The sequence below is a fragment of the Leptonychotes weddellii genome, chromosome 5 (assembly GCF_054177405.1).
Source record: "Leptonychotes weddellii isolate Sample4059 chromosome 5, ASM5417740v2, whole genome shotgun sequence".
Classification (NCBI taxonomy): domain Eukaryota; kingdom Metazoa; phylum Chordata; class Mammalia; order Carnivora; family Phocidae; genus Leptonychotes; species Leptonychotes weddellii.
In genome coordinates this window covers 16,636,563-16,649,474 of record NC_138373.1, presented here as the reverse complement: position 1 = coordinate 16,649,474, position 12,912 = coordinate 16,636,563, and the positions used below count along the sequence as shown (strand labels likewise).

Sequence of the window (12,912 nt, the reverse complement as noted above, 5' to 3'; positions counted from 1 at the left end):
GCATGAGAGGGAGGAGGGTCAGAGGGAGAAGCAGACTCCCTGCCGAGCAGGGAGCCCGATGCGGGACTCGATCCCGGGACTCCGGGATCATGACCTGAGCCGAAGGCAGTCGCTTAACCAACTGAGCCACCCAGGTGCCCCAAGGTGACAGGTTTTTAAAAGGGAGAACTGATGGGCAGCAAACTATCCAGTAGATGCTAGCAGGGGCTGTACGCGGCAGGAGGCTTGGCTCCCTTCCTTTTTAGTTTCCAGTGGGGACGGAGCTCATTTGCTGCCATTTCCCCCTCACACATTCCCAGGGGAGGGACAGCATCTGCTTGCACTCATCAGCTGCATGACCTGGTCATGTCGTGTAACCTCCTCGTGCCTCAGTTGTCTCATGTAACATGGGCCTAGCAAGAGTACCTACTCCATGGGCTGCCGAGGGTGCCGACTGTGTGCTGGGCACCCAGTGTGTCGTCAACATTGTTCTCCTTTTCTCCCGAGTGCCACAGGCCTCGGAAAGCCCATCTGCCTTGCCCTCCCACACCTTGGTCTAGAAGTGGCTACGTCAGACTCGCCAAGGGCCTCCTCTGAGGCACGCCCAGTGTCCTGGGACCCAGGTTGGCCTGGCTTCTGCTGCCTAGAGGCAGGCTGCACACGTCTTAAACTCCCACATCAGCCTCTGGCTGCTTCCTGTCTTCCTCCCTCAGCCAGGGAGGGGGTGGGTGTTGATTCATAGCTCTCGGGCTCAGGTGTGGTTTCCCACCTGGCACAGGGCCATGGGGCCACGGTGTGGGGTGGGAGCGGGAATGGGGCAGTGGGGTTCTCACAGCGGAGGCCCAGAAAGCATTGGGAGGGGTCGCACAGACGCCAAAGACAGAGATGCCAAAGACAGAGGCAGGCTCCATTTTGTAGCGAAATCCCCTCCCCATGTTCTGGGAAGTGCAAGGCTTATTAAGAGGGGAGAGAAGGGTGTGACCTCTAGGATCCAAAGCAGTGTTCCTTATTTGCTTATTGTGGCTGGCTCCAGGTTCCGGGAATCTATCCCGCCCTTGGCCCCTGCTCTATTCTGTACTGGCTTCATTTTTGGGTAGCCTCTTCCCTCATGAAGTAGCCAGTGTATCCACCAGCAGCTCCATGCTACATGCCAGCTACCTGCTCAAGCCACAGTGGGAAAGGTTTTTCTTTCCCGAGAGTCCCAGTAAAAGTTCTGGGGCCAATGCCGAGTTGCCTTGTTTGGGTCCCATGCAAATCTCTGAACCTGGCCCAGGCTGTGGGCCGGAAAGAGGGTGCTGGTGCTGTGCTCTGATTGGCCAGAGGTGAGTCACGTGCCCACCCCTGGACCTGCAGGTGGGGTCAGCTCCACCCAAGCCAGATGGGTGGAGAATGAGGAAGGGGTGGCTCCCCAGAGGAAACTCCGGGGAAGGAAAAACAGGGACAGGGCTGGCTCAGACGCAGTAAGGTTTGGGATCTGGCCCCAGACTCCAGCCAGCAGGGAAAATTAATCCGTACCCAGGCCGTGACTCAGTCGTCATATACACGCCCAGGGCTGCGCAGGGCCTCCAAATTCTGGGTCCAGCTTCTCTTGTTGGTGGGGCAGAAGCTATTGAGACACCCCTCACCTATCCCTCCCTTCCCCAGGGACAGACCCAACCTATAGAATTCCCCTCATTGGTCACTGGCCAGAGCTGGTCACATGCTCCTCTCTAATCAGTCATAGGCTAGGGAATGGAATGGCTGCAATTGGTCTTGACCAATGAGGATTAGTCCTGGAACTGGAGCCAGAAGGTCCCCTGTAGTCTCCACGCTGTACATTCCATGGGTGGGATCAGTTCTAAGGGGACATCTTAGAAGTTTCCTCTGGGATTTGAGGGATAAAGCTACTCAGGGTCCTGGATGATTTCTGGGCAAGATTCCATAATGGAGGTGGAGTTTCGACCTGGGTGTTGAAGGGTGTATAAGAGTTTTCTAGATAGGGAAGGAAGGGAAGGGTAGGCTGCGTGGAGGGAACCACATGAGCAAAGGCTTGGAGGTATGAAGATGCATGGCATCTCTTGAGGAGTATGGGGATGTGGTGGTGTGTGCAGGGTCATGAATGCCACGCTCGTGGTCATAATGGTTCCCATTTCCTGCGTGCCTGAAATGTGCTAAGCCCAACCCAGATCACTGTTGGCTGCAAAAGTCCAGCAGGTGGGAGGGTGCTGGTCTCCCCACTTTAATGACAAGGAAACTGAGGCGCGGAGACAGGGACTGACTTGCCCAGGGTTGCTGGAAATGGCAGAGCTGGGGTCGGGAGCCAGGATTTGAACTCTGGAGTCTATGCTCTTTCTCCCGCCTTGGATCTTCGTCTCAGGGGTGGCCTCTCAAACACCTGGCCTCTCTGTTGAAACACAAGCTACAAGTCGTTCCTTGGTAGCTCCAGTTTCTCTTCCGTTTCTTAGTAAAACATCTCCCAATCCCCTACTCCTCTCCAGGGTGTACGATTCCCTTGGAGAACTAGGTCCAGCTGTTCGTTCCTGCTTACTCATATTTAGAAAGAGAAGAGTGAGTGTCCTCATCTTCCTGCCCTCGTTTCCTCCCTCAACCCCCTCCCCAGCTTCAGCTCCACTGGGAACCTCAGCTGCCCTCCAGACTCTCCAGCGACCTGTCGGGCTTCTTTGCAACACCTCCCCTCGGCTCACTTTACACCAGACCTGTTTCTCCAAACGCACTTCCAACCTGCAAGCAGAAGTACAGCTGCAAAGGGTTGGGCCTGGCAGGGAGAGAGGATCCCCGGGCAGAGGATTCGGGCTACTCCCATGCCATCAGAATCGATCTGGAACACAGATTTTATTTCATTTTTTATTTTTTTTAAATTTTTTTTTTAAAGATTTTATTTATTTTTTTGACAGAGAGAGACATAGTGAGAGCAGGAACACAAGCAGGGGGAGTGGGAGAGGGAGAAGCAGGCTTCCCGCGGAGCAGGGAGCCCGATGCGGGGCTCGATCCCAGCACCCCTGGGATCATGACCTGAGCCGAAGGCAGACGCTTAACGACTGAGCCACCCAGGCACCCTATTTCACTTTTTAAAGTTGTTTTTTAAATAAAAGTAATACTTAGATGTAGTAAAAAATTCAGATGGTATGAAAGGACTCGGCTGCAGCTGTGGTCTCATCTGAGGCTCAACTGGGGAAAGACCTCTCCCAAGTGCCAACCGTGATGTTGGCGGCATTGTTCCTTGCAGGCTGCTGGACTGGGGGCCGCAAGTTCTCGCTGGCCCTTGGTGGGAGGCTGCCCTCAGTTCCTTTCCTGTTGTCAACTCAAAACCAGCAGAGGAGAGAGCATCTCCTAGCTAGCTGGAATTATAGCCTTACGTGATATAACCCCATGCACGTGGTCCCTACCTACCCACCACCTTTGCCTCATTCTGTTGAATAGGAGCAGGTCACAAGCCCCGCCCACACTCAAGAAGAGGGGATTACACGGCGTGAGATACAAAGTGGGGATCAGGGGGCCATCCTAGAGTCTGTCTTCTTTTGTGTGTGTGTGTGTGTGTGTGTGTGTAAGTGTGTTTGTGTGGCAGACAACACTTACTAATTTTCATTTACCTTTTTCACTGAATGACAGGTCTTAGAAGTCCCTTCCCAGCAGTGGGAGCAGGGCTGAGATTCTAGGCCAGGGTTTGGGCTTGAGTATGAAGGCTCCAGAGAGCCCACGGAGGAGAGAGGGGGACACGGTGACCTTTTCTGTGCTCTAGAAAGGTCTCTGTCATGCTTCCTGCATGCCAGGCCCTGTCCTCCATGCTTACCCATATTAACCCTCACAACAGCCCTGCAGGGGGTATGGACTTCTGTTATCACCATCTTGCAGAAGGAACATACCAAGGTCTAGAGAGGTTATGTCACTTCCCTAGGGTCCCACAGCTAGAAAGTGGCAGTAGGGACTCTTACCCTCATTTTACAGATGAGAAAACTAAAACTCGGCTTGCCCCAGTAATGTTGCCTGGCTCATCAGGGAGCCAGGCGGGGGCAGGTGGGGAGCGGGGTGAGGGCCAATTCCCTGACTCCTCTCGCTTGAATCTGTTCGCAGTTGTGGTGAAACAAAAGGCCTAAATCAGAGGAATAACCAGATGCCCAGGCTGGTGGCTCTTAAACACTGTGGGCTCAGCTAAGGAGATGGCAGCCGGGGTGGGAGCTGGGATGTCCTTTTCCCGCAAGCTGGTGCCCTAACATGTCCCTTTCCTCTACCAGTTCAAAGTCTATAATGTGACCTACACGCGGCCCACCCTCCGCGTGGCGGCCAGCACCCTCAAGTCTGGAGCTTCCTACAGCGCTCGAGTGAGGGCCTGGGCTCAGAGCTACAACAGCACGTGGAGTGAGTGGAGCCCCAGCACAACGTGGCTTAACTGTGAGTGTCCACAGGGAGGCGTGGGCAGATGGAACATCTGCTCGGCACTTTTATTCTGTGGCCAGACACGTCCTCTGGCTGAGCGTCCGCGTTTCCATCACATCGAGTGCCTCGAACCTCGGGTAACAGGATTACTGACTGACCTGGTGTACTGGTCAGGGTAGGTAGGCTGGGCTGCAGTAACAGATGAGCTCACACGTTCTAGTAGAAACACCTTAGAAATGTAACCGTCCGGCATGAACTTAGCTGGTTTGTGGGTGGTTTTCCTCTCTGTGGTTCCCTCATTCCCTAGGACAAAGATTCTTAACCCTTGTGTATCATGGACCCCTTTGGCAGTCCGGTGAGTGGACTCTGTGGACCCCACCTCAGAATACTATTTTTCAAATGTAAAAAATAAAATATGTAGCATTACAGGGGAAACTAACTTTATTGAAATGAGGTTATAAAAATGTTTTAAAATATATTTGTTGTCTACGAATACAGGTTTTCTTTATTAGCACTGTAAAAACAAGATCTAGTGGTACTTCTCCTAAATACTGTCATTTCAGAGTAGGTGAGCGTAAATGATATCTTGTTGATTTCTGTTGGTGCTTTGTGGCTGATGCTATTACTACGGTGCTTTGCTCTCTCCATCCCTAATGGGAGGAAATGCGAGGTATCAGAACCTAGTGAAAATAAAGAGGTTATTTCTTTCCCATCAAGTTCCCAGACCCCCAAATTCTATCAGAAGCCTTGTTGGAGATCCATGAACCCCCAAGTTAAGAATCCCTGTTCTAGGGCCCTACCATCACCTGCATCCAGCCAGCAGAAGGGGCTGAAACCAGACCTGCTTCTTAAAAATCCCAAGCCCAGAAGTGACACACACCACTTCCTCTCAGATTTTCTTGGTGGAACCGGTGACATGGCCACACATAGCTGCAAGGGATTCTGGGACATGTAGTTCCTCACTCGGTAGCTGCATCCCCCAACTGCTGTTTGCAACAGCGCTGTTCCTCGTGACTTTTTGCAACAGAAACATTGAATTATCTCATATAATGAGAAGTCTTACAAGGGGACCTTCCCTAGTTTATACAGCAGCTCAGTGGTGTCACCCCAGGGGCTTGTCTTGTTTCCCTCTTTCCCTCCTTAGCATGGGAGCGTTTTATCCTTTGACTTGTTACCCCATGGCCCCAAGGTGGCTGCCGTACACGCCCTCCTGCCCCAGGGACGAAAAGAAATGAAAGGCTGCCACAAGCAAGTGCACCTGGTGCATCTCTTTCTTCTGTCAGGAAGGAAAAATCTTACCGGAAGCTTCCCTAGCGGACTCCCCCTTGCATCTCATTGGCCAGGACTGTCACAGAGCCTCTCCCAGCTGCAAGGGAAACTGGAAGCTTCCTGGAAAGAAGAGGATAATCATGACGGGCCCAAACCTCAGGGTGGGCACATTGCTCCCTCCCTGGCAAAGAAAAGGGGGGGTAGCTATTGGGTAGGGGGCGCTGCCTCAGGCACCGTCTATACCATGGAGGAGGAATAGGGGCTGTTGTCAAGATTCACTGAGAGAAGGGGTCTTCAAAGTGCTGGGCACAGTGGCCGTTGATGGGTACCCCAACCAAATGCCCCCACGCCCCTCTCCGCATTGCTCATCTTGTCCCGTGGTTGTCTTTGACCCGTCTGTGGGCTGCCAGCTCCGTAGGTAGGATCTACTCTGTCTATACCTCTGGTGCCCAGCACAGTGCCAAGCACACGGTAAGCGCTGGGCAGAGTTGCATCACCCTGATTTGATTCTACCATTGACCTGGGGAAGGGAAGACAAAGGGAGAGAAATGGCTTGTATGGAACATATATGATGGGCTGGATGCTCATTCGTTATTTTCACAAATGTGTATTGAGCCCCTGCTGCATGCCTGGCCCGGGGCTCGACCCCAGGGAATCAGCGGTGAACAAAACAGTCAAGAACCCCTGACCTTGTGGGATTGACGTTCTGGAGGGGAGACAGAAAATAAACAAGTAAACAGAAAAACAAATCAGAGAGATCTCAATCCAGGTGACAGTAGGTCTGGAGAGAAAATAAAGCGGGGTGAGGGCACGGGGGGATGGGAGGGGGCAGCAGGAGAGAGGACGTGAGGGAACTTTTTGGAGCAGGTGACCGTGGCATGAACAAGAAGGAGGCAGCTGTGCACGGACCCCAGCAAGGGCTCCCGGACGGGCGAGCCCTGTGCTGAGTGCTCTGTGTATTACGTCGTGTAATCCCCACGACAGCCCTGTGACGCAGCGGTCTGTTAACCCCAGTGTACAGACGAGGCACGGAGAAGCTGGGTCACCAGCAAGGATATGACAGGGTCAGGCTTTGAACTCCAGTAGTCCAGCTCCAGAGTCACTGCTCTTGACCTCTGGGCTTCAGGGAAGAGAGAACAGCAAGTTCAAGATCCTGGCTGGCACCGAGCTTTGGAGGAGCAGGGGACAGCGAGGCGGCCGTGTGACAAGGACTCAGAAGGAGGGGATGAAGCGGGAGGGCTTGGTGGTGGCCAGCTCACGCAGGGTCTCGGACGACCCTTTCCCGAGGCTTCGGTCTCCGGCTCTGGGAGGCAGAGAGCAGGCGGTACCCCGCATGATGCAGGCTCACGGCTTCCCTCCCATTCCAGACTATGAGCCCTGGGAGCAGCACCTGCCGCTTGGTGTCAGCATCTCCTGCGTTGTCATCCTGACCATCTGCCTGTCCTGCTACATCAGCATCATCAAGTGAGTCCTGGGCTTCGGCACGGGATGCCACCAAGCCGGCCACCCTGGGGTGTGCGGTGGGTGGGAAGCCCCCTCTGACCTGTCAGCTTCCGGTTCCTTTGCTCAACAATAAGTATTTATTGAGCAGCTACTATGTGCTGGGCATTGAGGCAACAGCCGAGAGCAAGGCTGACCAGGACCCTGTGCTCCTTGTGGGGAGACAGAAGACGCCAAGTCAACCAGTAACCACAGCTGGTTTCCATAGCGACCCATGTGCTGAAGGGAATTTACCAGGGCGAAGGGGAGAAATGTTCGGGGTGCTGTGTTGGATGGGGAGGCCAGACAGGCCCCTTTGAGCTGAGGCCTAATGGGGGAGAATGAGCTGGGGAAAGACCTTCCGCCGGCAGAAGGGAGATGTGTCACCCCGGGTATCCAGGGTGTGGTCCACGCACAAGGGGTACGTGGTAGTAGACAGAGGAATGCTAGACAGTCACCCCGACAGAGTCTGGAGATCGGGGTTCAGATCCTGGCCTTGGAGCTCGGTAGCTTTGTGGCCAATGAGAGGCTTGACCCTCTGTGCATCTTGGGTCCCTCCTTTGCAGGTTGAAGGAGCGTATTCCATGAGTCCTAAGAGTCCCAAGAGAGTCCTGGATCACAGTGGGTGGGGAGGGTAGAGGAGCCTTGTTTCCAGTGAGCTCAGGCCCTTGGAATCCTGGTGTCTCGTGGCCTCAGCCCTTCCATCTCTGAAATGGGTCTAGCGAGCCCTGGCTCACCCTGTAAGGCTTAGCGATGGCTGGGGATTGACTGAGGAACGGCGTCTTGCACTTGGCAGCCGCACAGCGAAGAGGCTCCCCTCTTCGTGTCTTGTCACTAATGGTTCTGCGTGACCCCGGGCTGGTCGTCTCCCCTTCGCTGAGCCTCAGTTTCCCCCTCGCCTGTCCCCCCTCCTGCCAGGAAGGCCCTTTCCCCGGGCATCTCTGTGGCTCCCACTCCACCTTCAGTCGCCGCTCAGAAGTCACCTCCTCAGAGAGGCCTTTTTGGATCACACTCTCCATTCCCCCCTCTTCCCTGTCGTCTTTATTTTTATTCATGACACTTAAGTAGCTATGACTGATGTCTTGTCTCTTCTAGAAGGTCAGTTCTGCAAGGGCAGGGATTTTGTCTGTCTTGTTCACTGTTGTGTTCCCAACGCCCTGGCCCGGTGAGTGGCACGTAGTAGGTGCTCAGTAAATGCACGCTGCCTGACCGAGTGGCGTGGATGAGGGCCAGTCAGAGGCGATCGGAGACCCTCCCCTCCCAGCACCGACACTCTGTGGCTCCAGACAGACCCGGGCAGATTCTCTGGGTCTCCTCAGCTTCTCAGACCATCGCTGCTGGGGAAACCCAGAATTCTCTCTCTGCCGCTTGGGTTTCTCCTAATTCCCTGGGGCTTGTTCCCACTGAGGACAGAGGTGGCCACGTCAGGAAACCCATCCTCCCGGAGCACAAACCTGGCTGTTCTGCCCACAGTCCAGCGGTCACTTCCCTTCTGGGCCTCGGTTTCTTCCTCTGTAGAATGGGTTTAGGGCAAGACATCTGAGAACCACTCAGCGTGGTCTCTGACCCCATCATGGAAGGAGCACCAGCCTGGCCATGACATCCAATACCTCTTCCTTTTCTTTTTCAGGATTAAGAAAGGATGGTGGGACCAGATTCCCAACCCAGCCCACAGCCCCCTAGTGGCCATAGTCATCCAGGACTCCCAGGTAGGAGCATGGGCTGGGGAGGATGCTTCGGACTGAGTGCGGCAGGAGATAGGAGTCAAAGCGGCTGGGATGTTAAGGATCTCGGGTGGCTTTTGGAACTGCCCACGGGAAGTCAGGAAGGTTCCAGGGTTTCAGCAGCTTCTGTGTGGTCACTAGGAGCCCAGAGGCCTTCGTTCCCTGCCCCTTGGCTTCCATGGCTACTCTTTCAGCCGGAGCAGGCTCCTCTGGGTCAGTCACTTGGTTTCTTACCTCCCTTGGGAAGAGGTGACCCGTGAGGTCACCTCCGTGTCATCTCCTGGAGAGGTGTCTGTACCAGGGCAGGAAGCCACAAGTTGAGGGAGAGGGGGACAGGCTTCCTGTATCTTCCCCTTATGAGCAGAAAACTGCCCCCAACACACCAGCAAATCTCTCCTCGATTCTCATTGGTCTAAATGGTGCCCCATGCCTGTCCCCTAGAACATTCACTGGTAAGAGGGTGGGAATTCCTGGAGACCAGCCACGTGGCCACCCCTGAGCTAGGGGTGGGTCAGCTTCTCCAACGAGATGACCATGTGGGGTTTCCCTGGGCAATATCGGGGTTCTCTAGGAGGGAGGGAAGGGGGGATACAGGCCCTGTCTAGAACAGAACAGCCGAGTGTCCTCAGTTCTCCCGAGTGGCTCTGGAGTCCACAGGTGCTGGCTTTGAACCCCAGCTCTGCCACTTACCTGCAGTGTGGACCTGGGCAAGTTGCTTCACTTCTCTGAGCCTCAGTTTCCCTCCTGTGGGCTGTAGTAGCGTCTACCTACCTGATGTTGGAATTCATCGAGACAATGCATATAAAATATATATTACGGGGTCCTGCCCACAGTAAGTGCTGTTCGTGTATCAGTTAGCTTTGCTGTGTCACAAATCAGCCCACAATTTGGAGAGTCAAAATGACAACCATCGATTTAGCCCTTGCTTGTGCAGGTGGGCAGTCTGGGCTCCATGTGCTGGTGTGGGTAGAGGGATCTGGGCCTGGCCCCTTCCCAGGGGCCTCACTCACAGATCCGGAAGTCGACTGCCTCTCACCTGGGGCATGGGGGTGACTAAGCCGTGTCTGTCATCCCCGAGCTGGCTGGCCCAGTGTCGCTTCCAAGGCATTCTCTTGGTCAAAGCGAGTCGCCTGGTGAGGCCAGATTCAAGGGGTGGGAAGAGCTCCAGAGGACGGTGGCCATTTTTACCATCAGCCCCAGCAGCTTAGTATCAGAGCAGTATCATTGATTCCCAGGACGCTGAGGCTCAGAGAGCTGAAGTGACCCGATTGGACCTCTGGCCGGTGTGATGTCAATCCTTACCACCTTTTTGCAGCAAACACTCACTGAGCATTGCTGTGTGCCAGGCTGGGCTGCAAGGCCTCTCCACCCTGTTTCATTGGCTGTCTCCCTATTTTAGGTGTCACTGTGGGGGAAGCGGTCCCGAGGCCAGGAACCAGCTAAGTGCCCGTATGTATATGAACTTGGGTCACAGCCTATGTGGATTTGGAAGGGGTTGGAATTGGGGCAGTGGGCCCACCTTAAGAGTGGGGTCACACCCTCCCTCCACGTCTGCCTTTGCCCCCTTAGCATTCAGCACTTGTCCTGTGACATTGGGCTTTGAGGGGTGGCAGGAGGAGGGGTGGTCTGGGGAGGCGGGCATGGTGGCTAAGCCCCCTGAGTTTCACTGGGAGCGGGCTCAGGCCCATGCTGAACCCCCTTGGAAATGTCAGTCTGGCCTGAGCAAGGCTGATAGAGGTTAAAAGCTGGACAGTGGTTATAATGTTGGCATAATTACATACTGGTTGGCAGATAGCCGCCATCTTGAATCCTTGAGTATCTGATCATCACCCGGGCCTCCCAGCACCTCCATCACCTTTTGCTCCCCCCTCACACGGCCCCAGCCTAGGACCCCGCGGCCACAGTCATTACTTATGCTGTGGTATTGATAAATATTTTAAATTGATAAGTATTTTAAATATCATCGTCCCTGACAGAGACTTTTCCTTATTCAGTAGACTGATTTTCTGTTAGCTGCCAGGTTATGTGCGGCCTCCAGAAATTCCGAAATAAAACACAGGCCCTGCCTTCAAGGAGCTCCCAGTGTGGTAGTGGAGATAGACCTATAGATTATTGATTATGAAGTCAGGAGGCATGTCTGCAATAGATAGACATCAGTCCGGGATGGTTTCAGAGCCAAGCTTTGAAGGGTGAATAGGAGTTTTTCCAGCGGAGAAAATGAATCCTGACCAAACTTTTCTCTGCTCTCGAAGACACTGGAAGACCTGTCTTACCAAGCTCCTGCCCTGTTTACTGGAGCACGGCATGGACAGGGATGAGGAGTCCTCCAAGACTGCCAGAAACGCGCCTTTCCAGGCTCCTGGAAAATCAGCATGGTGCCCTGTGGAGGTCAGCAAGATGATCCTCTGGCCAGAGAGCATCAGCGTGGTGCAGCGTGTCGAGCTCTTTGAGGCCCCAGTGGAGAATGAGGAGGAGGAGGAGATGGAGGAAGATAAAAGAAGCTTCTGCCCATCGCCCGAGGGCAGCGGGGGCAGCTTCCAGGAGGGCAGGGAGGACATCGCAGCCCGGCTGACAGAAAGTCTCTTCCTGGACCTTCTCGGGGGGGAGCCTGGGGGCTTTTGCCCACAGGGTTTGGAGGAGTCCTGCCTTCCTCCTCCTCTAGGAAGTGAGTGCGCTCAGATGCCCTGGTCTGAGTTCCCGGGTGCCGGGCCCCAGCCTCTGCACCCCGAGTCCACTCCTTGGACCTCTCCGACCCCGAGGCAGGCCAGCCCGGCTTTCATGGAGATGCCCCCTGTCGTCACAGACAACCCCGCGTACCGCAGCTTCGACAGCCTCCTGGGCCAGTCCGCAGCCCCCGGGGAGGGTGACTGCGACACAGAGCCGGCCGAACGCCCCGGGGAAGCGGACCCCGGCATCCCCTCCGCCCCCCGGCCTGAGCCAGAAAGCTGGGAGCAGATTCTGCGCCAGAGTGTCCTCCAGCATCGGGAGGCCCCGGCCCCCGGCCCGGGCCCTGGCAGCGGCTACCGGGAGTTTGCGTGCGCTGTGCGGCAGGCCTGCGCCCCCGACGCTGGGGTGGCGGGCTCCGGCCCTTCCGGGGAAGCGGGGTACAAGGCCTTCTCCAGCCTGATCCCGGGGACATCTGGGGATGAGGCCAGCTGTGGGGAGGGGGGCTACAAACCCTTCCAGAGCCTCCCTCCTGGCGGCCCTGGGGCCCCCGCCCCCGTCCCCCTGTTCACCTTCGGACTGGACGCGGAGCCAGCACGCAGCCCTCGGGCCTCGCTCCTCGCAGGCAGTGCCCCAGGGCACCTGGGTGTGGAGCCGGCGGGGAAGGAAGGGGACAGCCACAAGGCCCTGCTGGCCCCGGAGCAGGCCGCAGACACCCTCAGGGACGACTTGGCCGGCAGCATTGTCTACTCGGCCCTCACCTGCCACCTGTGTGGCCACCTGAAACAGTGGCACGGCCAGGAGGAACGTGGCAAGGCCCACATGGTGCCCAGCCCCTGCTGTGGCTGCTGCAGAGACAGGTCCTCGCCCCTGGTGAGCCCCCTGCGGGCCCCAGACACCCTGCCAGGGGGCGCTCCCCTGGAGGCCAGCCTCTCTCCAGCTTCCCTGGCCCCCTTGGGCGTCTCAGAGGAGGGCAAGCCCTCCCTGTCCTTCCAGCCTGCCCCCAGCAATGCGCAGAGCTCAAGCCAGACCCCCGTAGAGGTGGCCGTGCTCTCCACAGAGCCCATGTGCATCAGCGCTTCTTAGGTGTGTCCTCCCCTCGCCGCCGTCACAGGGGAGGGCCTTAGCCAGGCCTGCAACAGGCCTCCCCTGCTTCCCCCGGAAGGTGTCTGGGCTGGCAGATTTGCAAAAGACTTGAAAACCCCGGTATGAAGTGGTGAGGTGGTCTGACACGGGGGTACAGAGACCGGACCCCCTGCCCCCCATCTCCCAGCCTTGGCCTGGGCTCAGCACATCCCATGGGAGTGTATGGCATGGGGTCGAGGCAGATTCAGAGATCGGGAGTTCCTTGGGCCCCTTGGCTTGTGCACCAGCCATTGGCCACTTCATCGGTCCCCAGCTTGTCCAGGGTGCTGTCCCTGCC

The 12,912-nt window shown here is 56.0% G+C and overlaps 1 protein-coding gene across 1 annotated transcript; it reads left to right on the top strand.

The window, feature by feature from the left end:
* Positions 1-4,196: 4,196 nt before the first annotated feature.
* Positions 4,197-12,874, top strand: IL4R (interleukin 4 receptor; the record flags this gene model as incomplete). The annotated part of the gene is made up of 5 exons (XM_081818869.1): positions 4,197-4,368; positions 6,990-7,086; positions 8,732-8,810; positions 10,225-10,274; positions 11,078-12,874. Coding segments are annotated over 5 exons (1,896 nt in total), but the record flags the coding sequence as incomplete, so codon positions are not given.
* Positions 12,875-12,912: the final 38 nt, after the last annotated feature.